Consider the following 25,591-nt stretch of genomic DNA (forward strand, 5'->3'; position numbering starts at 1 on the left):
GGACACCCGGAGACAGACACCAAGACATGAGGTGCCAGCGTGGCTGTGGGCAGCAGGTCCCAAGTCAGTCCCGAGTGGGTCTCCCTCCTCCACGCCAGGGAGACTCACCCTTGGCGCTGATGCTCCGAAGATCCGTGATCTTCATCAGCATCTTGGGGAACATGTGGGGACGGCTGGGCCTCCGTTTCCGGACGTAGACCTTCAGCGCCTCCAGCAGCGGCTCCTGCAGCATGTCCACCTTGTCTGGCTGCTCCAGGTCCTGCCGATCTGATCACAAAACCGCCCCTGAGCAGGAGGCCCCCACCCCCTTTCCCCACACCTAGCCGACTCCACCAACCAGGTATACAACTGCATTCCCAGATACGGCCACTTGGGGGCGGGTCTGCCCAGGCACGGAGGGCAGAAGGCTACACACACACACACACACACACACACACACACACACACACACACACCCAGCCACAAGGTAGGCGCACACACACACACACACACACACACACACACACACACACAGCCACAAGGTAGGCATGCACACACACACACACACACACACACACACACAGCCACAAGGTAGGCACACACACACACACACACACACACACACACACACACACACAGCCACAAGGTAGGCCAGAGAGGGTCTCTGGGCTGGCAGACAGCCGGGTGTGGGCTGCTCAAAGCTCTCCACAGCAGCTGTGCTGGTGGAGATGGGAACCCCACCCCCTAACACAGGCAGCTCTCCTCTCCTCGTGCAAAGCAGGGAATTCCCAGCAGCTCGCCACCCCCCAGCCATGATCACGATGATGGCTGCAGCAGTGTGACATGGCCAGAGCAGAGCAATAAAATAACAACCAATATTAACTGGGTCTCATCCTTGACCCTAGAGAAGAGTGTGTGTTGCCTGGGAGAAAACAAGCCCTGGGACCCTTGCCTTGTGCGCCCGGCGACCGGACCTGCCCCTCCCGGCCTCAGCACACCTCCTGAGAGGCCCGGCACCTCACCCACCTCCACAGATGAGGCAGATGGCACTGAGCAATCCAGTCTCCGCATCGTCCATCTCCAGGGGCAGCAGCTGGTTGGCGAAGGCAAAAACCAAGTCGGTGAGGGGGCCAAAGCCAGCGTTGTGCATCTGCGTCCGGTTCAGGGTCAGTCCGTCTGAGAAGGTCATTGTGTCTTGTTCAGGCGTGTACCGCGTGCAGATTCGCAGAATCTGGGTGCAGAGGATGTACGGGTTCGGAGACTGGAGCGCACCCCCCACACACACACACACACAAACCTCCTGCCTCGGCCCCTGGCACACCAGCTCCAGCATCCCCAGAGGCCTCCCTGGCAAGCAGCCAGAGCATGGCTGGCTGGCTGACAGAATTCTCTCCAGTGATGGAAAGGCTCTGTCTGCACCATCCATCGCACTAGCCACCAGCCCCATGTGGCTCCTGAGCACTTGAGATGTGGCTAGTGCGACTAAGCGACCGGACCGAGTCTGATTGTAATTAAATTTAAACAGATGCATGCGAAGCATCGCACCGGGTAGCGGATCTAGGCCATGCCGCCTCCTCGCAGAGAAATCAGGAGGGAAAGGAGTTTCCAGCCAGCCAGAAACAAGGCAGATCTGTCCCCAGGACTGTCCCATTCAGCCCGAACAGTTTGCTCCTGACGGTGCCTCCCACATCTGTGCCCTGGGGACAGGCACATGATACTCCTCGGTTCTTCACCCCGGATGAGTCTGACCCCTGGTCAAGGATTAGAGGAAAGCCTCCTCCTAGCCTTGGCTCGGGCAGTTCTCTCTCTGTTCCTGGTATTCCACTCACAACTCAGGCCGCCAAGTGCTACAGCACTTCCAACACCATGTGTCCCGTCCCGGGCGCAGGCCTTTCGGCTTCCCGCTCCCAGGAACTGCAGCCTTCACATGATGCCAATATTAGAGGTGGAGCCTGCCTCTCAGGGCCCCAGGAGTGAACAATGCTCTTCATAGGGAGGGGACAGGCCAGCTCTCACCCTACTTCTAGCCAGAACTATCAGGATGCGACATCCACTTAATCCTCCTTGGCCTCCTCCACTGGGCGAGAGGGTGGCCGTGTGTCCACCTCTGGGCTCCTGACACCCAGCTCAGAGGGGCCTAGGTAAATCTTCCTATGCACGAAATGGACAGGTAGGGTGTGAGCTGATGAGCGGGTGCCTGGGTGACCAGGTGAATGGGAGTACACCCGAGTTCCGGGAGGCTGGGTGGACGGGCAGACACAGGAGAGGCCCAGTGTGGCCCCTCTGGGCAGCAGGCATCTGGATTCTGGGAAAGGTTCAGGAGAGTGGCTGTTGGGCTGAGAATAGACCCTACGAGGACAGGAGCGTGGCCAGAGGGCTGGGGCAGACTCTCACCAGGATATCCAGGCAGGCAGCCTTGAGGAGGGTGATCTGGTCGGCGATGGTGAGGGTGGTGAAGCCGGGAAGCTGTTTGGCGAACTCCACCGTCTTAATGATGCACTTGGTGGAGAGCTCACTGAACTTGTCCCAGAGGTCAATGTCCAGAGAGACGCGTTGTTCTGAGCTGTTGTTCTGGGAGAGGCCAGGAGAGTAAGGGCCCTGGCCAGGGCCCCAGCCAGGGCCCCCCGCGCTTGCTTCAGCCCGTCCCCTGCCTGCCCTCCACCCAGCCTTTGCTTCCAGACAGCTGCTAGGAGAAAGGAAGGGGTGGCCGAGGGGGCCGGGGCGGGCAGCACCCCCACTAGCCAGCGTACCGTAGTGTACTTGCCCAGCTGGCAGAGGGCCGGGAAGGTTTCCTGGTGCGCCTTGCGCACCTTCTCGATGAGCTCCCCGACCTCCGGCGACAGTGGGCAGCTCTCTGAACACTCGGGCTTGGGCGCCTCTTTCTTCTTTTTGTTCCGATCATTCCGCACCGCTGTGGGGGGGGCATGGGTGGGTTAGAGAGGCACTGCTGCAGATCGGGGCCAGGCCCAGCCCATGCTGTCCACCAACCACCACAGACAGACAGAGGTATATGTGTGCACGCGAGCGCGCGCACACACACACAGCAGTGTGCCACGCTAGCCTTCCACGTCTACCAGACTCATCTTAAACCCGAGTCCAGGCCCATGGCTGCAGCTGCGGCTGCACGTGCACACGATGCCCACACGATGCCCTCGGCCAGCGTGGAGCGCCCTGTCACGCATGCATCTACTCCAGGCCACACTCTAAGAACATGTGCCGGGACTGGCAGACATGCATACCGAGTCCGTGCGTGCGTGCATGCGTGCATACTCCGGGCCTGCCAGGAATCCTTAGTGTCCCAGCTCCTCCTGGCAGCAATCTCCCGGGGGGCGGGGGAGGGATCCCTGAGACTGGCTCAAAGCAGACGCTCCCTGGGCAGGCAGGGAATAGGGTTCCCCAAGCACAGAATGGGGGGCCCTGGCGGAAGCATCTCTTGGCCCATTAGCTGGGGCCCTGACAAATCACCGGGGGGCGCTGAGCCGCGCACACACCACTCGGCTTTAAAGAAGCAATGGGGTCGTTACCAGCCGATTATCCCAGACACACAATCACTCACAGGGCCTCGGTGGCGGCTGCTGACGCGGAAGGAAGGAAGGGTGGGGGTGGGGGTCCGGGGAGGGGGTGGGGGGTTGGGGGGGGGCCTGGCATAATTTGGAGATCACTCATGTCGATTCTGCAAATTCAATAAAGTGCAGGGGAGAGAAGGGAGAGGGAGAGGCAGAGTGGGGGGATAATTTGGGAAGAGAAAATTGCAGCTGTGACAAGACGTTTATCATTCGGAAGCTTTAATTCTATTGAAATGGCAGCTGCTCAGCTCCGGGGCACAGAGCAGCCAGGGAGAGGGGAAGGAGGGGGAGAAAGGGGGGGTGTTGGTGGGAAGGAGAGGGGGTCCCCACCCTCGTCCTGTCCTTCTGCAGTGAAAAGAAGGTGGACCGAGGGGAGAAGGAAGTGACAGTCTTTTAGCGAAAGGTCTGTCCTGCATGTCCCGAGTTGTCACAGACTCCGCTGGGGACGGCCGCCACTTCCTGAGTGCGGGACCAGCACTCCGGGTCTTTGGTGACAGGAGGGAGCAGGATATCCAGCCCTCTACTCCTGGCTGGGGCTCCTGCTGTATTCGTCAGAGCCGTCTTTCCCTGCACCCCTCCCCACAGAGGGCTGGAGGGGGTCCTGCCGTCCCCCTCCCCCACCTCATCCCCCAAGGCTCAGGCTCCATGGCAACGGCCACGCAGACAAGGAGGCGTCTGTCAGCGTCATTTATCTCTGACATCATCAATCACTGGTCACCACGGCAACACCCATGATTCAACACAAGAGGGTCTCTCCCTGTCCAGCCCTCCCTCTGTCCCTCCCTTCATCGGGGCCTCAGCAGGGCCCAAACTGGAAACCCCTGTTCCTCCCGGATCTGAGAAGCCCAATTCTCTTCCAGCTCCAAGTTCCAGGCTTATCCAGACAATGGCTTCAGGGGTCCTAGGGCAGCACACCCCCCCCCATCACATACATACCAACTTCACAACCTCTGAAGTTCAGGCCCCTCCCCTAAGATACACAAGGGACTGGGGTATGCTACCGAGCCACACCCCAAAGTCAAGCAAAGCCCAGGAGAAAGGTATCCTGGGGGTAGGCACCCATGCACAAGCATGCAAGCACACAACCAGACTTGCTGATGGGATGGCTCTGTGCATGCTGTGCTGAAATACAGAGACAGAGCCCGCCCGACTCACAGACAGGTTCGTGTAGTTATCTACAAAGCACCCTCCTCAACTAGAAGCCTGCCGACTGCAGCACACATGTTCCCACATGTGCACACAGGCGCCCAGCATCCCCACCCCCGGCCCTCAGCAGCACTGCAGGCCCCGCACTGGGCGGGGCCTGGCCGCTGGCCCCAGGACACTCACACTCCTTGGACATGCCCACTTCGAAGCATTTCTGCAGCCGGCAGTACTGGCACCGGTTCCGGGTCACCTTGTTGATGATGCAGTTCTTGTCTCGGTGACACGTATACACCATGTTCTTCTGGATGCTGCGTCGGAAGAAGCCCTGGGTATGGAGGGAAAGGAGTCAGGGTATCCACACCCACAGTGGAAGCGGCCCAGCTGCTACCCCCAAGCTTTGGTCATGGCCTTCCTAAGAAGGCAGAGGAAAGTGGAGCCGACTCTCCTGAAAGGAAACTCTTTGAGAGAACCCAGGCCGGTCTCTATCCCGCAGGCTGGCCCAGAGTCTTCCCTAACCTCCATCTCTGTACCCCGACTCATCTCTTTCAAAGAAAAGGACTCGGGGCTGAGTCTGGGGTGGGACATACAAGGTTGGAGACGGGAGAAGAGGTGCCTGGGACTCAGGAAAAAGCAAGAAAAACAGGCGGAAGCTAGGTGTGGTGGCATACACCTTTAATCCCAGCACTTGGGAGGCAGAGGCAGGTGGATCTCTGTGAGTTCGAGTGCAGCCTGGTTTACATAGAGAGTTTCAGGACAGCCAGGGCTGCATAATAGAGAGTGCCTGTCTCAAAAGACCAAAAGAAGACAGCTGGAGGAAGCTGAGAAGGGCCCGTGTGCACACTCCTGCACACTCGTGAGGCTGAGAAGGGGCCGTGTGCACACTCCTGCACACTCGTGAGGCTGAGAAGGGGCCGTGTGCACAGTCATGCACACTCGTGAGGCTGAGAAAGGACTATGCACACTCAAGTCACTAACACCTGTGAGCAAGACAACAAGACATTCACCAGCTAGACATGCACACTGTCACAGAAAAGCCAGGCTGTCCAGGGTTCTTCAGTACAAGTTAAGTCAGCACAGAAACAGAGTGACTGGGCGGCAATAGAACAGGACAAGGCAGACGTGACCAGCGCACACATAGAGTCGTACACTACCCTTGACCTTGATCTCACACCTGGGGATGGCTATTCCAGGCTGAGATTCCAGGGCCACGAGCCCCCAGTACTGAGGATGCAGTACAGATTCTAGGCCTTTATCTCTGAAGGAAGAAACTGAAGCAGAGGCCCTGCTATTAGGTAGGGAAGACGTCCGGACCAGAGCAGCCAGGAAGGTTCAGCCACACGCGTGCCTAGAGACCAGCGTGACTAAGAAAGCAGGAAACCCAGCGGCCACTAGGGAGCCCACAGCCTGGGCACCTGGAGGGAGCCAAGGCAGGGGTGTCTGCTACTAGCTGTCTCGTGCAAGGATGCCAGAGAAGGCTTCAGGCAAGGCCGCTGGGGGCAGACCTCCTGGGTCCCCAGCCAAGAGCCAGGAAGCAGCCAGCTCACCATGACAACCTGGGCAACGGTGTCAGGGCCAGTGTACACCCTGCCAGCCCCAGGATAGAGACAAGGAGAGCAGGGCAGGAGGAGGCTGCTCATTTACGAAGCTTTCGCTGTAGACGTCTCCCTCCTCCACAGTTGCTGACGAAGCAAAAGTGGGCGGCTTTGGTTAACACCCCTGCCAACTGCCTACTGAGGACACAACCGTGGGGGCGTCCTATGTATCTCCCCAAGACTGTCCCCCACGCCGCCCTCCACTCACCTTGCAGCCCTCACAGGCGCTGACCCCATAATGGTAGCCCGATGACTTGTCCTGACAGACGAAGCAAGGCTTGTAGATGCGGGGCAGGGGGGGTGGCGAGGGGGGGCTGGGTACTATCTCTTCGGAACTGCTGCTCTGGGTCTCGATGGCTGGAAGAGAAGAAGGAGAGTTAGAGACCCAGGTCGCTAACCTCAGCACCCCTGCCCACCCTGCCCATAGGAATCCCAACCTCGCCACCAAGATTCAAAGCCTGATGGTCTCTGCAAATTTGGTCCTTGCCAGCCAGCCAGCGGAAGGAGGCTGACAGTTAAATATCCAGACCCCATGGCTCCTATGTCCCCAGGACGCACCTTCAATTCCAGATTTCACACATGCACACACACATGCGCACGCACACGTGCACGCACGTGCACACATATGTGCACACAGCTATAATTGGAGGGTGAGGGAATGAAGTTGATTTCAAGGCCCTAATACAAACAGCACCCTAGCCAGGGCTCCCCCAAGTTCAGAAGGAGTTAAAGCTTAGTGAAGAGGGAGGGAAGGACAGACTGAAAGCAGAGGAAACAGAGGTCAACAGGATATTCAAAGCTGGCCACTCCCTGGCCCCTTCTGCTTCCGCTCTCCCTCCGACGGCAGCTAGAGCCCCTCCCCCACCCAAACAATCCCCTGGCTAAGGTGGGGTCCCAGGCCGCACACAGGAAGACTCAGAAGCTGGGGTGAAGCAGGAGAGTACTCCCCGAGAGAGACAGGGGGACCTCCTGGAGACAGTGAAGAGTCCCCATGGCCCCTGGAAGCCTATCATTTTGGATGCCCCGTGTCTGTGGGGAGACAGTGTGACAAAAAAGGGTCTGTTCCTATCAATGCTCTGTCTGTCTGGCCTAAATACTACGTCCGGGTTACTACCCCCCCCCTCCGCTGTTATTCAGCTCCGAGAGGGCAGCCAGGAGGGTGACCTAGCCGGCAGAGACAGTCCACCCGAGCAAAAGCTCTGTGCCTGGCTCCGTGCCCACCAGCCCAGACAGAACATGGCTACTTGGGTGAGAGCTGTGCCCAGAGCCTAGGCCACTGGAGATACGGCAGGGCAGGTAACGCTAACAGAGACTATCCCAGATTCCCAGAAGGCCCTCCAGCATCCTTCTCTGTCGCATCCATTTCTACGGAGTCAAGGATGGATAAGAATCTGCTTCCCCGGCTACTCGAGCGTCCCACCTAACAACTCCATCTGTGTCCCAGTAAGTGCATGGAGGTGTCCACGGTTCCTGTGCCCAAGCATTTAACAGCCTGTGTTACGTCACGTTGTGACTGGCTCCTGTGGCTGCAAAGCCCAGGCAGAGAGGTAGGACACTTGGGGACACTGGAGCCTGGCTGCATACTGCCACCCTCCCTTGTTACCTGCAAACTTACCAGGAACTACGCCAATGGTCTTGGCAGGGCTTTTCCTGGCTCCTACTTGGGCCTGGACAGCAGCCTGACCAACCAGCATTTCTGTAACCCATGTCCCCTTCCCTAACCAGAGACCATCCTGCAGGAAAAGGACTCATCGATGTCCACACCCCGGTGAGGTGTAGACCGACCTGCAGCAATCCGCTCCTCATACCTACACAGAACTGCCCTGCCCTGGCTCTTCACCCCACTTCCTTCTCGGGAGGCCTGACAAGCAAATCAAACGGGCAGGGCGGCCTGAGAACAGCTGCTGGGGGGCGGGGTTGGGGGGCCTGGGTGAGGCCAGGAGGCGAGGGGGGCGAGCCACAAAGGAACCCTTTGTCGCGCTAACTTTTTCCAAGACGTAAAAGCAGTAACAATAGACAATCCAGACTGAGGGGGGCGTCAAGGACAAGCGGGGGGCTGGCCTCCAGTCCTGGTCAGCATTCCAACAAGCACAGGAAGAAGGCATTGACCTCCCCTTCCCTCTTCCTAACCCACCCTTTGCCCTGGACCTGCCCACCTCCCCCCACCCCCAGTCCCAACCTCCAAACTAAGCCAAACTGGAGGGAAAGGAGGCCTGAAGAAGATCTGGGGTTCAGGGCGGAGAGGAGGGAGGCAGGCAGGCAGGCACAGGGAGAGAGAGAGAGAGAACCAGGGTGAAGAGCAAAAGGCCAAGGACAGACCAGAGAGGCCAAGGCTCAGAGAAATCTAGAGTTAAGGCAAAGTCCAGAAAGTTGTTTATGGAGATTAAAGAGCTGAGCTTTTTAAATTTGTGTTTGGCAAGATGCTGGACGTGACCCTAGGAGGGGTGGGGGCTGGGTGAGGCCTCTCTTCAAACCGCCCCCAGCAGCTGGCTGGTGGGTGACCTCAGAGGCTGCCTGCACCCCGCCCTCACCTGTCACCCAAGTAACTCAACTCTGGGGTTTCCAGCTCTGCGTTTTTAATTCAAATCCCAAGGCCCAAATCTCCCGGCTCCCCAGGCCTCCGGCCAGCAGCCTAAGGGAGGCCAGTGTCAAGACCAAGCGGTGAGGGTGGGTCTTCTCGGCCTCTGCTGAGTTAGGACACAGCTACAGTGCAGCGTGAGCAGGTGTGTGTGGGGGTTGGGGATGGGCACTACCTTGGCCTGGCCCCACCCCACCAGCCACCCTCCCTTGAGGCCCCAGCCCACAAATCTCTCCACTTCCTGCAGAAAGGCTGGGGCTGGAGAAGGACCAGACCTCAGCTCAAAGTTCCAGCGAGCAGCCAAGGGCTGGAAACGGCCCAGGAAGCCGGGCGGGCGTCCTCTCCCGCCGCCGCTGCTGCCAGGGTGCCCCTCCCCAGCTCCCCTCCTGGGCCGGCGCACACGGCGCGGGTCCCCACGCCCCAGAGCCGTTCGCAGGCTCGCGCAAGGGGCCAGTTTCCTGAAGGAGATCAGCAGGAAATCAGCTGGGCCCCTGGCCAGCGGCTCCCCTCCCAATCCAGCTGGCGCCCTCTCTGCAGCACCCTCCCCCCCCACAGCCCCGAGGGAGGGACAGGGAGGGGGCGTGGAGCCGCTCTGTACTGCCTTTTCTCCTCAAGGGGAGAGGGTGAGGGTGGCCCTGGGTGCGGCAAAGCCCGAAAGCTCAATGCAAGGCCCCAACTTTAGCGGTCGGTCGATGATAAGCATCTCTCCCATCCCCCCCCCCACTACGGGCATCCACGTGCTTCACATTCTTGGACGTCTGGAAGCGGGTGGAGGCGTGAGCTGCAGAGACCGGTGGGGGACAGATGGGGAGCCACATCCTGTGCACCCCTTGTCCTCTAGTGTACTGAAATGGGGGCCGTGGGAGGAAAGCAAAGTCCTCAGGGCCTTGCCGTACCCAGCAGGTCTCCACCCACAGCCCACCTGCTCTCTTCCCTCGGTGGGTGCAGGCCAGGGGGTGGTGGTATTCTCCAAGACATCTATCTAGAGGTGACTCCGGGCACCGGTCTCCATACACCAAAAGGCTCCACTAGCGGAGGCCCAGTGGTCACCCCGACTCCAGGTCCTTACCCAGGACGGCAGAGCAACTCAACAGCCTCCATGAAGAGGGAAGGCTGGTGAACACTAACACAGCTCTACTCAGGCCCCTCCGTCACCCCACAGCAGGCAGGTTCTGTGTGCAGACGGGTCTCCACGTCCCCATGTCCAGCGGCTGGAGAACGGAGGGGACAAGGAGGATCCCCAGTGGGCTGTCTCTACTAGCCTCCTTCCCAAGAAGAGCTCAGCTGTCCTAGAGGGCTGGAGGAGGAGACCCCAGGAGCTGAGGCCCCTACCACCCCCAATGCAATGGAGAGGGGAGCCTGGGGTTCAGCCCCAATTATTCCCCCCAACGGCGGCTCCTTCTTACAGGGCTGGGATAATGGGAAGAGTCCTGATGCTACTTTTCGCCATTTTTTCCCCCCAAAGCCAAGGGTTACCCACCCCTCCTAGCCTAAAACCTAACAGCTGATTCTGCCTTCGAGGCAGAGGTCAGGGGGCAAGACAATAGGAAAGGCCCAAAGAAGAGGTGTCTCTGAAAGGGCTGTCATTGCTGTGGGTGGGCAAATCCTTTTCCACTCCAGCCCTCCCCAAGATGCTAAGGCCAGTGGTTCTCAGCCTTCCTAATTCACAACCCGTTCATACAGTTCCTCACGTGGTGGTGACCCCCAACCATAACATTATATTTCCTTTGCCACTGTTCTGAATCGTAACATGAATGATATCTGGTATGAGACCCCTGTGAAAGGGCCGCTGGACACCCCCCCCCCCCCCGCAAGGGGTCATGACCCACGGGTTGAGAAAACCTGTGGTAGGCCTGAAGCGACCCCCATCTTCCATTGCTCCCTGGCATGCAGAAGGGTGGCAGCGGGTACGGGAAGGTGGAGGGGCCTCCTGGGAAGAGCCGTTCCCATGGCAGAGTGGGAGACGAAACCTGAGCCATCTAACAACATCCTACCATCTAAGGCACACCACCTCACAGCTGGGCATAAACATGCCCAGGTGTGCACCCTGGGGCATGCGCACAGGTCCTGGGTGCGAACAGCACCCTCCCTCACAGCAGAGCCTGAACCCAACTGAACCAGAGAGGGTGCTCAGCTGCCAGGACATCAAGGTTCACATCAGCTGTCCCTCTTAACAGCACAAAGCCGGGCCCTATTTCCCTAGACAGGGTAACAAAAGGACCCATGAGGGGTGGAGATGAGTCCTCAACGCCAGAGGACCCCTCCTCTCGGCCCTTAAAAACCAAACATCCCCTAGGAACAAGCGGGATGAAAATTAAGAGAAGCCTTCACACCAGCTTCTTCCCCCTGTCCCCAGCTTTTACGTGCGCCCCGCCAGCCAGGTGGCCGGCCGGGGCCAGACCTGCCCCTAAGATGGACTAGTTGCCTCTCAAAGTGTAAGGGGTGCCCAGGCCAGCAACCGTCTGCTGAAGCCCCCTTCAGACACACCCCACTATCAACACCATAGACCGTGTGAGCAGTCCCCTACCACCCGCTACAGGGAGTCAAGGGCAGGGGCTGGGGGCAGCAGCTGCCGCGAGGGACAGGTCTCCCTGGGCTTTGACAGGGGTGGGATCTGGGGAGGTGGCCCCTCCTCTTCGGAACAGACAAGCCCACAGCCAGGACCTTTACCCCACCCTCCAGCAGGCTGTGGAGCTATGGGATCCTAACCAAGAAGATGGAAATGGGGGGCCAGAGGCTGGGATTTCATGTCTCCGGGAGAAGGAACGCTGCTCCAAGTTACTGAGCCCTAACCACGGTGGCGCGCCAGGGTCACTGGGTGGAGGGCCAACTGTCCAGCTAGGACAACCGAGTTACAGCGAGACAGACGGAGAGCAAGTGAGGGGTAGAGAGCCCCCCGCCGCCCCCCGCACCCCAGCTCCTACGGTAGCACAGTAGTGGAGACCGGTACGTACAGTGGTTTGAGCCATTCCAAAGCGGAGTCCGGAGCGGGGCGGAGTAGGGACCCGGAGCAGGGAGCCCCTTCTCTGGGAGCAAACAGGCCCGGTTCTGGTTATAAAAGTCCACCACTAGGAAGGGGTTAGGGGCGGGGGCGAGCCCCCCGACTTCCACACTCTCGTACATCTTGCCCCACGAAGGCCGGAGGTCCAGGAGGGGAAGTCCTGCACGCGGCTCCCGTCACTCCGCCGGAGGCGCCATCCCCGCGGAGCGGCCGGGGGGCAAAGGGACAAGTCCCCTCGCCCCAACGGGCGGCCCCGCGGTGGGGCGCCCTGCCCAGCACTGCCCGCGCCTGAGTCCGCAGGTCGCTCGGCCGGTCCCAGGTGAAAAGCGGGAAGTTGCGCGGGTTGGAGGAGGTCCCTCGGCGCTCGCTCGCTCGTAGTGGAACGCCCGGCGGCCCGAGAACTGGAGGCTCCGGTGTCCCAGGCAGAGTACAGCGGTTCCCCAAGTCTGCTGGCCTGGGGCGGGATCGGGGCGGAGACGGGGGTCACCGAGCACTTCCTTCTGCCGGCCAGAGCTCCCGGGCTTCTCCGCGGCTTCGATTCCGGGTACGGGTGGGGGAACCCCGTGCGGCCCCGCCTCCGCCGGCCCGGCGGCGGGCCGCTCGCTGGGTCTCCGGTGTGCGCGCCGCCCCCCACCCCAAGCCCGCGCGCCCCTTCTCTGGGATCCCAGCCCCTCGCCTCCGCCCCGCCCTGGCCAGGCGCCGCCCCTGGCTTAACCCTTTCCCTGCGGGTCGGGCTGCGGAGAACGAGATGCAGGCAAGCGAGGGCCAGAAGGCGGCATGTGGACCGCGAGCGAGGGAGCCTCGGAGTGGGAGCAGAGGCGGGAAATGAGCCCAGCACGGAGCCAGGCTGGGTATGGAGAGCGGTGTGCACCAGGAGGCATGACCGAAGAGTGGAGGGGATCCTCCCCATCCCAGTTCCGGCTCCCAGCCTCCCTAGGACTTCTGGTCAATCCCCGGCCATCGGCCATCGATGTTGCAGCGGGGAGGTGGGGGTGGTCCCGGTGTCCTCCCCCTAAAAACACACCCCCCACCCAGCCCCGGCTTCATTTGCCTAATGCAATGCGGCTGAACTCTAGCTGAACTCGCCTGGCGGCGCCTCACCTCCTAGTGACCCACCCACCGCTGCCCGTGACATCACCCGCTCGCCAACCCGCCCTCGAGGCTCGCCCACCGGCCACCTTCTCGGCCCGGTCCGGCCCCAGACTCCGAACACGCGGGCAGTGGGCACAGAGCCCAGGTGCAGGTGGCCCAGCGTTAGAGCCACCAATGTGGCGTGCTGGGTGTCCTGGGTATGACATTGTGCAGCTCGGGCGCTGTGTCGGAATGAGACACCCAGCTTGTGTCACTGTCTGTGACATCATGTGAGACTCCGGCTGCCAGCTCGCCCGCCGGAATCCGACGCTGCAGAACTGAGCTGTTAGCACAAACACAAGCGGGGAGCTCTCCTCCCACACTCTGCGTGCTTCCGGCGAGCAAAGCTCCGCCCAGGGTGTCTCCCAGCCCGGGAACTGGGATGGGCCAGCCCAGGACAGATAAAAGGAGACACTGACTGGTGCTTTCCAGCTGACCACTTCCTCCCTAGGATGTTTCTTCCGTGGAAGAAACCGCCTAGGTTAGGCAGGTCCCTAGAAAGAAGGGATACGCAAAGAAGACTAGGGTATCCTATTATCCTGCGCTCTTAAAAGAAGGGATAAGAATACACAGGTTAACCTCGAAGCCAGGTCTTGTCCATACGTGGATGTCCAGAGGTCCTCACGCTTGTACATCAAGCTCTTTAACAAATGAGCTATCCCCCTGCTCAAAGTCAGGTTCTTCAAGTATGGTGCCACTTACTTCCTACATCAACTCCAAGAACCTATAAGACAGGTCCGGAGGTACAAGCCTATTATCCCAGCTACAGACCGAGATAGGGGGGTCACAAAGTCAAGGCCAGCCTGGGTTACATACAGAGTGAATCAACACAGAGAAAAGGTGTCTCAAATTTTTAAAGAGTTAAAAAATGAAAGAGCCATGTCATGCTATCACCCCAACGCTGGGCAGGTGGAGGCGAGAGAATCAGAGGTTCTAGGGTTGCCATAACCCTAACCTCTAACCACCTAACCGTAATCCCAGCACCTGGGAGGCAGAGGCAGGGGGATCTCTGAGTCCAAGTCCTGGACTGCAGAAGGAGTTCCAGGACAGCCAGAGCTATACAGTGAGACCCTGTCTCAAAAAACAAAAAGAAGTTCTAGGGTTATCTTTGGCTACTTTCAGCAAGTTTGAGGCCAGCCTTAGATACACGAGACCTGTCAGAAATACACTGGAGATGTAGCTCAGTGACAGGATGTTGTCTGGCATGCCCCAAACCCTAGGTTCAATCCCTAGTCCTGTTCTGGGAAGAGGGGAGGCCTTTTCTTTTTTCCTTTTTAAAGACTTATTTATTATGTACACAGTGTTCTGCCTGCATGTGTCCCTGCAGGCCAGAAGAGGGCACCAGATCTCATTACAGATGGTTGTGAGGCACCATGTGGTTGCTGGGAATTGAACTCAGGACCTCAGGAAAAGCAGCCAGTGCTCTTAACTGCTGAGCCATCTCTCCAGCCCTGAGGGGAGGCTTTATAAATGAATAGAGGGAACTCTGTCACCAAAGCTCATGTGCCCACCAAACCAGGCCAACTCGAGATAAAGTGTACTTCCTGAGCGCCTCTATATGGCTGTCCTGGTGAGCGCGCCCTTAAAAGACTTTATGAAGAGACAGAAAACAGGCAAATAATTACATCCTCACAATACGTTTCTGTACACACACACTGCAAGGCAGTAAGTTGATATCATGACAACAAACATAGTGTGCTCTTAAGTTCAAAGGTCAGGGAAGAACTCAAGGCAGAGACCTAAAGAAAGTTCCGAGCCAGGCAAAGAGAAGCAACAGTGAGAGGAGATGGCTGTGCAAAAAGACCAGAAAGGGTGGATAACAAAATCCCAGAGGAGGGGGTACACGGAACCAGGCCGTAGAGTAGGCTCAGGCCAGCCCAGCCCAGACCTGTAGACCTGAAGCCACAGAAAGGCTCTAAGTAGAGGAGAGGCAAGCCCCCACAGCAGTGTTAAAAGACCTTTAGGTTATGAAGAATGAGTTGTAAGAGGGCAAGAACGTCCAGTGAGAGGTCAGCTATGGTGGCGCACGCCTTTAATCCCAGCACTCTGGAGAGAGAGGCAGCTGGGTCTCTGAATTCAAGGCCAGCCTGGTCTACAGAACAAGTTCCAGGATAGCCAGGGCTACACAGAAAACCCTGTCCTGAAAAACCAAAAAAGATTAAAAAGGACATCACGGTAATCCAAACAGCAGACAAGGTGGGCCTAAGTAGCCGTGGTAACAGAGGATGATGGACTCACGAGGTACTTTCAAATAAGCTCTCATTTATTGGGTGTGTATATGCATTCCACAGCATGTGTCTGGATGTCAGAGGACAACGACCAAGGGTATGGCAGTGCACATCTTCAATCCCAGCACTTAGGAGGCAGAGGATAATGGATTTCTGTGAATTCCGGGCCAGCCAGGGATATACAGTGTGACCCAAAAAGAGGTGTGGGGGGGGGACACTGGAAAGATAGCTCAGCAGTTAAAATTAGTGGCTGTTCTTCCAGAGGGCCATGGTTCGATTCCCAGCATCCACATGATGGCTTACAACGATTCCTAATTCCAGTTCTGGGTGATCTAAAACCTAAAACCCTCCTCTGTCCTCTGAGGGTGCCAGGCACACACATGGTAGGCAGACATGCATGAATACAAAATACCCATACACATAAAATAAAGTTGTATCTTTTTGAGAGAGAGAGAGAGAGAGAGAGATTTTAGGAACTGGTTTTCTTTCACCATGTGGGTCCCCAGGATGGAACTCTGACTGTAAAGCTTGGTGGTAAGTGCCTTAACCCATGAGTCGCTTCCCTGGCCCTCACAAGAAATGTGAAAAGTAGAAGCAATGTGGGGTAGCTGGAGGGGGAGTAGGTAATATCCAGTGTACAGTTTTTGGGGTCCTAATGGGGGATGCAAGGCCTCCCTATGTAATGGAGGCTGGCCTTTAACTCCACTCCAATCTCCTGTTTCAGCCTTTTATTGCCGGGATTACAGACCCACCCTCCACCATACCTAGCTGTGATGTGGACCTGCGATAACAAGGTTCCTAAGACAACAGAAAGGCCACTGCCCCAGGGCAGAAGGCTGTGAGACACCCGAGAGGGCAGGGGCTTGCACATGAGTGCTGGGGTCCACTTGAAGTGGGGTCCAGTGAGGGTGCTGGCATGGACGCTCTCCATATCTTTCTGCTCACTAATGTAGCTCCTGGCACCAGGGATGTGGCAGACTCTGTGCTCGCAGCTGCAAGGTGCTAAGGGGACCTGACACTGTCCCTCATGGTCGAGCAAAGATCTTCCGGATAACTGGCACCCAATATAGAAACCAGGGAGAAGTAACTGGCTCATGGCAGAGAGACGAGACAGAGAGAATGAGCCACAGAACGAGACACTCAAAGGAAGGAGGAGAATGCCATGAGGAAGGGGACATCTGAGATGAATTCTGGGAAGAGGCCACGTTAAGATCCCTAGCTTTAAAACAAAAACAAAAACAAGACAAAATAACCTCCCTTGAAGGATGAACAGGATTTCCGAAGCTAGACAGAAAAGCCGGGGTGAGGCGTCTGCTCTGGCAGCCATGAGGTCGAGATGCAGGTCAAGGAAGAACGCAGTGTCCTGGGGCAGGGAGGGAGGGAGGGAGGGAGGGAGGCTCTGGCTTGCAGCAGGGGCTGGGACACTGGGTGGCGGCTGCCTGCGGGCTGTGGCCTCATTGCTGCTCAGTCTCATCTCCCATCCCCAGCTCCCTCAGGGCTTTGTGCTGCGCAAGCCCTTAGCAGGTGTGGGCTGGATCCTCACTACCACCACCTCCACCCCCAGCCTGTGCCAAGCAGCGCTCCCTCCTCTGCCCACCCTCATCCGGAAGGGACAACAGACAGGAGAACATGAGGCCCAGTGCCAGACTAGACATCAGGTCCTAATACAGGGCAGCCATCCCTGAGACAATGCCCAGCTCCGCCTTCCCCTGTCCTCACGCTCTTCAAGGTACTTGAAGCTAGCTACTGGAGGCCATGCCCGGCAAGCAGGTCACTGTGGCCTCACAGCAAGCAGCCTGCCAGAGGCAGATCGGAAGGGCAAAAAGACTCAGAGAAAGGTTGAGTGACCTGCCCAAGGCTGCACAGGAAGAACTGATCAGAAAGACTTTTGTCCATGAACAAGTAGGGGAGCGGTATGAGCCTTCAGGCTGGCTGCCGTTTTCAGCAACTTGGGGTCCAGCTGTACAGGGGAGAACCCGGATTGCTAATGCTCCCAGGGCTAAGGGACCCCCAGTCTATCCGAAGGAAGAAGGCACTGTCCTAACATTATTTGGAGAAGGTTCCCATTTCCTGTCTTGGGATCTGATCCTATGGCCCCGACCCCCAACACACACACACACACACACACACACACACACACACACACACACACACCCAAAGGCAGCCTTGAACCTCACTGGCACAGGCCCATGGCACACACCCCATGGCAAGAGGCTGGCCACAGGCCCTGACTGGCCTAAGAGGAAGACAGGCTTCCTCCCCTGTATCCCCTCCCCAAATTCATGCTGGCATCCTACCCTGAGAGAGCCTGTCCATTTATCCCTCCTGGGAGATAAGCAGTGAGGTGCTCCATTTTCAATGAAAACCCCGGATGAAGGTGTTTGGGCTGACTGCATTTTGGACCCCAAGAAAGGCACAGCGAGGTAGTGCCCGTCCCCGAGGTCCCCGAGGCTGTCCTCCTTATTGTCCTGGGAAGAGCAGAAGGTAGGGGCAACAGCAGAGCACGGGATGGGGAGAAAAGGGCACCCCCTCCTTCCTAGGCCTGGGCTCTGGGAAGACAGGGAGGAGGAGGAGGAGGAGGAGGGGACCACATCCCCACATCTAGATAAGTACCCAGCCAACATGTGGAAGGAAAATCTGTAGCCACCCTGTCAGGTTCCTGTCCCAACTCTTCTACTGATTGCTTCTAACTTCCCTGCCACCCTCCCCCCAAACTGCAACAAAATATGAATCAGAACTACGGCTTTTACACTGTGTTCCCTCCGAGTCTGTCTGGGGATGGGAGGCGGCGGCTGCTCATGCTCTCGCTGGGCTGCGAGAGGGCAGAGAGGGGTGAGTGGGGGTGTGAACAGATTGTATCCACAGCTTCCAGGGCAGGATGGAGATTTTTCCCTGGGCCTCTTATCTTTCTCTCCAGTCCTCAAATCCAAAACACAGAAGGAGGCAGGAGTGTGTGTGTGTGTGTGTGGTGGGGGGGGGGGGTGTCCTTCCCTGCGCCCCCTACTGGGAGAAGTCAGAGGCAGGGTCTCCAGCAACCAGGACAAGATTCAACAACACGGAGTCCCCTCTACTCTTCCCAAGCCCCAGAGTGTCCCCTACAGTCTCCTTCTAAGTCTGCCTGTCTGGATGGTGGGAAACAGACCCGCTTTATAGCTCCCAGGATAGTTCTACCACACAGTAATCGCTCATCAGCTTCTACCTTCCTTTGTCTACGAGTGCAAGGTGCCTCTCCAGGAACAGTCCAGGTGAAGGTTTGTTTTGGTTCGGTTTTTTCAAGACAAGGTTTCTCTGTGTAGTTTTGGTGCCTGTCCTGGATCTTGCTCTGTAGACCAGGCTAGCCTCAAACTCATGGAGAGCCACCCGGCTCTGCCTCCCGAGTGCTGGGACTAAAGGCGTGCGCCGCCGCCACCACCTCCACCTCCACCTCCACCACCACCGCCTGGCAGATGAAAGTTTTGAAGGCACAGATAGAGTCCTGACCGACAGCAGGTGCTCAGCAGCCTCCCACTCTACCAGGTCACATGCCGGGCACACACCAAGTGTACATGCACTCCCTGGATGTGCCGAGCCTAACTTGGCCTCTTAGGGATCTGGTAAGGTCCCTGTGTTACAGAGGAGGAAACATGCCAAGAGATCACCCTAGAAGTGATACGATGTCCAAACTTTTAACCTCGAAGCCCAAGGAGCTCCAAGGGTGCGTAAAAAGACAAGGTCCACCGTGTGTCCTCACGCCGGGAAACACAAGAATGTTAGAGATAGTGTTCTTCTTTTCCCAAACACAAGCAGAAAGAAGGTCACACGCCCTTAGGCCCTTAAACCAGGACACCTCTGCCCTAAAATCATGCCCCCAGCCACCCCCACACACAGTCCCAGCATACAGACTGACATTCCCCTCCCAGCTCTGGATTTGATGCTCTTCAAACACACTGAATTCTAGAATCCTCTCATCCCATACACACAAGCCATTAATCCCCCTTTTCAACATATTCAGCCTTGACCCCCTGCCCCCCAAAACCACAACCCTGACCTCCTCACACTGCACACACAAGCCTAAGCCTCCACAGTAAACACACCAAAGAGCCAAAACACCACAGGGAAAGGAGTCCGGTGCTATCTCTGGGGCCTCCACCCTGGTTCCCTAGGAGACTAGCCTCGCCAGAGTGACCTGAAGAGGCCTTCGTCCTCCCACAGGTCACCTGCTCTCTGCAGAGTTCACGCAAGATACCTAAGGTGCAACCTAGCAGGAGGACCGGGAAGGGGAGGCCATCGGGACGCTCTGTGATGCTGCGGGACGGGGGCAGGGAGCCTGGGAGGTGACCAGGGTGTGTCAGCACGTGGCTGGCTCCACGCAGACATGGAAGAAAAGCCACCGCTTCCCACCTGCTTCCCAGGAACTGCCTGACCCCTGTCCTAGTCCCAAGGCACCCAGAGCTCTGCAGAAGGGAGGGGGAAGGCCTGGCTGTCTCAGACCCAAGGCCAGGCCTCGGGTCCCTGGTCCTAGAAGGTGCTGGAGGCTGGGGAGTCGTAGGGAGGAAGAGATGTTGTTGTTTACTACGAGAGGGGGAGGGGTGGGAAACCCACAAGCTCACGGAGGAGGGGGGCAGGAAGAGGGTATTGCCTAACCTGGGTGGAGAAAGCCAAAGAAGGCTGCCATTTGCCCGAAATACGGGCACCCCACCCTGGGAGTAGGTTACCAGGGTGGGGGCTCTCCCCACCCACCTCTAAGAAAGAGGAAGGAGCCTGCAACCCTCAGGGGGAGGGCAGTGAGTTTACTCTGTCTCTCCACAGGGCTCAGATCCCAAATCCCCTTGCAGCCCCCCTCCAGTGAGTCTGTCTGTCCAGCCCCTCATTACCATCACATGGAAATGGACAAGTACTTCACAGGGGCCAGCTTGCAGGAACCCTTTCCTGGGAGAAAGTGTAATTCTCCCAGCTCCTAGGATGCGTGACAAGAGGGACTCGTGCTCCCTTCAAATGCAGGGAGCTTTGTTTTGTTTTGGTTTGTTTGTTTTTTCGAAACAGGGTTTCTCTGTGTAATCCTAGCTAGCCTGGACTTGCTCTGTAGACCAGGCTGGCCTTGAATTCAGAGAGGCACCTGCTTCTGCCTCCAGAGTGCTGGGATTAAAGGCGTGTCCCCAGTGGTCCCCCCCCCCACCCCGCACCAGACTGCAGGTAGTATTTTTACACAATGCCCCAATGCCCAGCAACCCTGTTCGCCCCATCAGCACAGACTAGAGCCACCAGAACAGAACGCAGTTCTCAGCCTCTCCTGTGTAAGGTGGAAAGAAGAAACGGGGGAAAGGTGAAGGCTTGAGGGGCTGCCAGCAGGGGGAAACTGAGGCAGCACCTGTCTGCTTCCTAGCCCCACAGCATAAGGGACTGGAGACTTAAAGGAACATGGTCATAGACTATCTGCTCCTGAAGGCTGGTGGGGCTTGGGGGGGGGAGGGCGGGGGGAGTAGGGGGGGGCGCTGCGACAAAGCCAGAGGCAGCGATCCAGGAAGCAGCGGTGGCTGTGGGCAGACGGCCAGTTGTGGGCAGTGAGGCGCCCAGCCAGAGCCTGCCCCAGGGACAAAGAGACTCCCTGGCTCCGAGGAGAGAGTGCTGCCCCCACACCAAGAAGGGGGCACTGACCCAGCCCAGCCGGGCACACAGGGCAGTGGTGCCAGGCAGGGTGCTTAGTCCCTGCCAACCAGGAGAGGTGGGACACGTTTCCCAGGTCAGCAGCTGACCAGCCAGCCAGCCAGCCAGCCAGCCATGGCCTGCTCTCCTGCTTTCTACCCCCTCCTGCCCCAGGCCAGGCCCAGCTCCCTCCTCCTAGGCCCTGGCCTGGAGCCCAGCTGGGCCCTGGGGGCCAGAGTTACTGTAAGCGGCCTGGCAGGCCCCAAGCCTGGACTCTGCCAGCTGGCCACAGACACTGCCACCTCCCACTACCTGGCTTGGCCAGCTAGGGAAGGGTACTGAGACCCCCACCCAGCCAACTGGTGACCCTCGTGGCCGAGGGTAGAGGCAGAAAACACGGGGCCCTGCCAAGCCTGTGCATGTGTCCAGGGCCAGAGTCCAGGCAGAAAAGCCCCCACGGAGTCCCTCCCTGTCCTTCTGGGGGCGGGGGAGTTGGCAGGGGGAGGGCAAGGGTTCCAGCTGTGCTGAGCAGTCCTGGGCTGTCTCTGGAAGCCCTTTCCTCAGAGCACTGGAAAGGGGTGGGGTGAAGGTGGGGTTCACTCTCACTGTGGAGAGCGCCGCTGTTTCCACCACCGAAGGCTGAGAGGTTTGTTTATCCACCAGCCCTCCGCATCCATGCCTCCCTCCTCAGGGCTATTTATAAGGCCCTCAACAGCGCAGCACCAGGGACACAGCGGACAAAGAGGGACAACGACATAGGAAAGAACAAGATGGTCTCATCTCTCCTCCACCACCCCCGACATCGGACCACCACTGATTGGCTAGCAGCGGTGGGGCCATCTTCAAGCTCCCCGCCACATGCACACAATGGCCCCCCTAAGTCTAGAAAAGACCTTTGTCACTCACTGCGGCTCCAGCAGAACAGATGTGTCCAGGAAGCCACATCCTGAGGCCTTGCCCCCCCTCCACACTCCCCGCCCTCCCACACCTCCCCTCCTAGACTTACTGGCTGGGGATGGTGTGCTGTATCCACTAACTGGAAGCTGGTGCTGGAGACTGGTGAGGGCGCTTGGAGGGGAGAGTCCACCCAACATGGGGGGGAAGAAGAAGGCGTAGGGGGGCACCGGGTACCCATTGAGGTGCCCGCCCCCAGGTGTCGGGCAGGAACTGCTATTGCTGGCCATACCAAGCGGTCCCAGTCACGGCAGGCAAACAGTCTGGCAGGCAGCTGGGATTAGCTTCATGCGGTCTCTCCTCCTCCGGGCATGGGGCCTGGCCCCGGAGGGGGTTTGGGTGGTCAGCCCACCCCCACCCCCTTCTGTCCCTGGAGCTGCAGTCCAAAGTTAGTGAGTTAATTTCAGCCTTCTGGAGCCCCCTCCCCAGCCAGGGGCCAGGTGGACTGGGGGATGGCCCAAGAGTCGAGTCGATGTCCTGTGGTTTAAGCAGTTCTGTGAGAAGACGACACTTTCGTAGGAAGGTCCAGAGCTGGTCTTCAGGGTGTCAAAAAGGATGCCACTCCCAGAAGGGCCCCAGCTAGGCAGCCGGGGGGTGGCATGTCCTGTGGCGCTGCAGAAAGAGGAAAGACAGGTAAGTGGGCACCGAGCAGGCGCACGGGATTCCCCACGGCGCTCCCCAACCTGGGCAGCCAGAGATTTTTCCTGTGGCACCCAGCTGAGCAGACACCTGGCACCATGCCTGGCTGGCAGGGCCAGCCTAGGACCAGGGCCCAGACACTGTTGGGGGTGTCAGGAAAGCACAGGCAGACTGGGAATCATAGGGACAGGGCCCAGAGTATGGGAGGGCCTCTCACCCAGAATGTTCGAGAAAGGGTCCACATAGTGCCACCCCAAAGATCAGTGCAGCTGAGGCAGGCAGCTGGCCCTCCTTCCCCCAGTGTGGGTTACCTGAGGTCAAGATACAGAGAACGTGTGCTGGCAGGGAGGGGGAGAAGCCGCTTCCCCAAAGCGTTGGCACTTCTCAGAAAAATGACTCCTAAGTGGGGGGGGGCTCTCACACCACTTCCCCCCTAAACCCAAGACCCAGCATCTCAGATCAGTACATCCCTACTTTGGGGAGGAGGCCCAATTCCATAGACACTCAGGGAAATGGATCTCCAGGTCTCCTAGGCAACATCTCCAATACTGAACAGTCCAGGTGGCCCCGGGGAGCTCTAAGTCAGGAAGGCAAGGCTTGCCCAGGATGGAAGTCCCTGCCCCCAGCTGGCAGCAAGAGAGACTGAGTTCAGACTTCATCATACTTGCATCTGCAAGAGCGAGACACAGGGGATGAGGTGGTAAGTGGACAGGACACGCAGGACCGGATGCCCCTCTCAGCAGAGTGCACACAGATCCGCACCCTCGCTGAACAGCTAAGGCCAGAGGGCACACACAGGTAACACCTTGGGGCAAACACACAGCCGTGACGTACGGATCCCGGGACGCGGCCAGATAGGCAGCGGCAAAGCGGAAGGGAAAACGGAGAAACAGAGCTAAGGATTCTTCAAATCCGTTTGAGTGTAGATTATACACATGTAGGGGGACACGTGTTGAAAATAAACATGTATGTATATATCATACATATACATATGAGAGAAGAGACACAAAAATAATCACAGTCAATCAAAACCAGCTCTTACTTCCTTTGGTCTCCCGGTCGGGTGCTGTTCCCGAGAAGACTCCTAAATGTCTACACACTAGGATGGCTGTGACCAGGCAACATGGCCTAGGGATGGGGATCTGTTGGCAAATGGCTTTGCTATGCAAGCATCAGGACCTGATGAGGATACCAAGCAACCCTGTGAACAGCCAGGCACGGCGTCACACACCTGCAGTCTGTCTCAGCGCTGGAGGGGCAGAGCGGGGACCCCTGACGTTTGCCAGCCTAACTGAAGCAGCGCGGTCCAGGTTCGCTCCAAGACCCTTTCTCAAAAACTAAGATGGGGAGCTATTGAGAAAAGACACCCAGGCAGGCGTGGTGGCGCACGCCTTTAATCCCAGGACTCGGGAGGCAGAGGCAGGTGGATCTCTGTGAGTTCGAGGCCAGCCTGGTGTACAGAGCAAGTTCCAGGACTGCCAAGGCTGTTAACACAGAGAAGCCCTGTCTTAAAAATCCAGAAGGGGGGGGACACCCAACACTGGCCTCTGGCCCCCACATATACACACATGTACTTGTGCACACATACAAGTCAGATAAGAAGTACTGGTTGAGAATATGCAGAAATGAATCCGCACACGGCTGGTGGAAGTATCGAACACTGCAACCGCCCTGCAGAACAGCTGAGCAGTTCCTCAAAATCTTACATGCGGCACTAGCACACTTACCAAGTCTGCTCCTAGGTATCTACCCGAGAAACAAGACAATGAAGTCACGCACGCACAAAAAGGTTTGTGTGTCCGTGTTCAGAGCAGGGTCACAGGTCAAAAGTGAGCCATGAAACCGACCCAAAGGTCTAAAATGGTGGATCCCCGACACACCAGAGTAGTTCTGTGCCAAAAGAGAGAGAGAGAGAGAGAGAGAGAGAGAGAGAGAGAGAGAGAGAGAGAGAACGAAGAACTGACAGACACACAAACATGGCCCAACCTGGAGGACAATACAGTTGCCAAAGAGCATCGTTGTGTGACTCGACTTCTAAGAAAGTCCAGGAGAAGCAGCTCTGTATGCATAGATTTGCGGTTAGCAGGAACTGGGGTGTGAATTTGAGGGAAATGAGAAGTGACTGCTAATGGGTATGGGAACTTTTGGGGGTGGTGAAAATGTCTTAAAGTCAGTGGTGGTGGTGGTGGTGGTGGCTGCACGACTCTATAAACCTGTGAAGACCATGCGACTGTACGCTCTCTGTCTTTCTGGCCCTCACTCACTAAACCTCTCAGGCTGGCACTGAACTTGCAATCTTTCTGTCCCCCCTTCCAGAGGGCTGAGATTATAGGTCTACACCACCCATGCTGGGCTTAAACTGTATACTTTAATGGGTACATTTTTGTGGTAAGTGAGTTAATATATCAGTAAAGCTCTTTAAAAGGAAAAAAAAAATAGAGCTACAGAGAGCTAAAATAAGAATTGTCCCTTTCCACCGGGCATGGTGGCGCACGCATTTAATCCCGGCACTCGGGAGGCAGAGGGAGGTGGATCTGTGAGTTCAAGGCCAGCCTGGTCTACAGAGTGAGATCCAGGACAGCCAGGGCTGTTACACAGAGAAACCCTGCCTCGGGGAGGTGGGAGGGAGAAGAACTGTCCCTTTCCAACATTCTCCCTCCATGCCTACTCCCCAAACTTAGGACATACCAGGTTCCAAACTCCAAGCCCCAGGCTTAAACCTGGAGACTGGAGGATGCATATATAAGCAGCACTTGACTGGGGACCAGGAGAATGAGGGGGTTCTTGCCAGGCAGGGCCACTGTGGAAGAGCAGCACTGTGTCCTCTGAGACTGCCCCAGCCTGTATCTTCTGAGGAAGGCAGAGAAAGGGGGACAGGAAGTGGCCACAGAAGCAACAGCTGCCAGTGGAGTGAAATCTGCACTGTGCTCACAACCATGGTCTCTACCATAATTCATCACACCAACCACTGGGCCTCACTCCTGATTGACGTGTCTCCTTCCCTTCATGGACTGATGACTGAAGAGAAAAACCAGGGGGGCTCCACCTACTCTGTTCCCCATCTCCTGTGGGATCCCATGCAACAGGAACATGGGCTGAGAGAGCCAGGCTAAGGAGGAGGAGGAGGGCTGGTTGACGTCATCAACAAGTGTCTA

At 57.6% G+C, this 25,591-nt stretch overlaps 1 protein-coding gene across 5 annotated transcripts in view; it reads right to left on the reverse strand.

Moving 5' to 3' along the window:
• Nucleotides 1–25,591, reverse strand: part of Rara (retinoic acid receptor alpha) — a 46,425-nt gene that overhangs the window by 1,971 nt on the left and 18,863 nt on the right. For 2 of the 5 annotated variants that reach the window (XM_028889472.2, XM_028889471.2), the window contains exons 2-8: nucleotides 21,850–22,409; nucleotides 6,492–6,640; nucleotides 4,875–5,016; nucleotides 2,730–2,890; nucleotides 2,374–2,550; nucleotides 1,006–1,210; nucleotides 109–267 (exon numbers count right to left, since the gene is read on the reverse strand). In XM_028889472.2, coding sequence (XP_028745305.1) covers nucleotides 109–267; nucleotides 1,006–1,210; nucleotides 2,374–2,550; nucleotides 2,730–2,890; nucleotides 4,875–5,016; nucleotides 6,492–6,640; nucleotides 21,850–22,027 — 1,171 coding nt within the window. In that variant the 5' untranslated portion in view covers nucleotides 22,028–22,409. Of the gene's footprint in view, nucleotides 1–108; nucleotides 268–1,005; nucleotides 1,211–2,373; nucleotides 2,551–2,729; nucleotides 2,891–4,874; nucleotides 5,017–6,491; nucleotides 6,641–11,815; nucleotides 12,473–21,849; nucleotides 22,410–22,653; nucleotides 22,742–24,422; nucleotides 24,693–25,591 lie in introns of those variants that run through there. The other 3 variants (XM_037201617.1, XM_037201616.1, XM_028889473.2) reach the window with 3 other exon arrangements.

This window comes from Peromyscus leucopus, chromosome 8b (genome assembly GCF_004664715.2).
Source record: "Peromyscus leucopus breed LL Stock chromosome 8b, UCI_PerLeu_2.1, whole genome shotgun sequence".
Taxonomy (NCBI): domain Eukaryota; kingdom Metazoa; phylum Chordata; class Mammalia; order Rodentia; family Cricetidae; genus Peromyscus; species Peromyscus leucopus.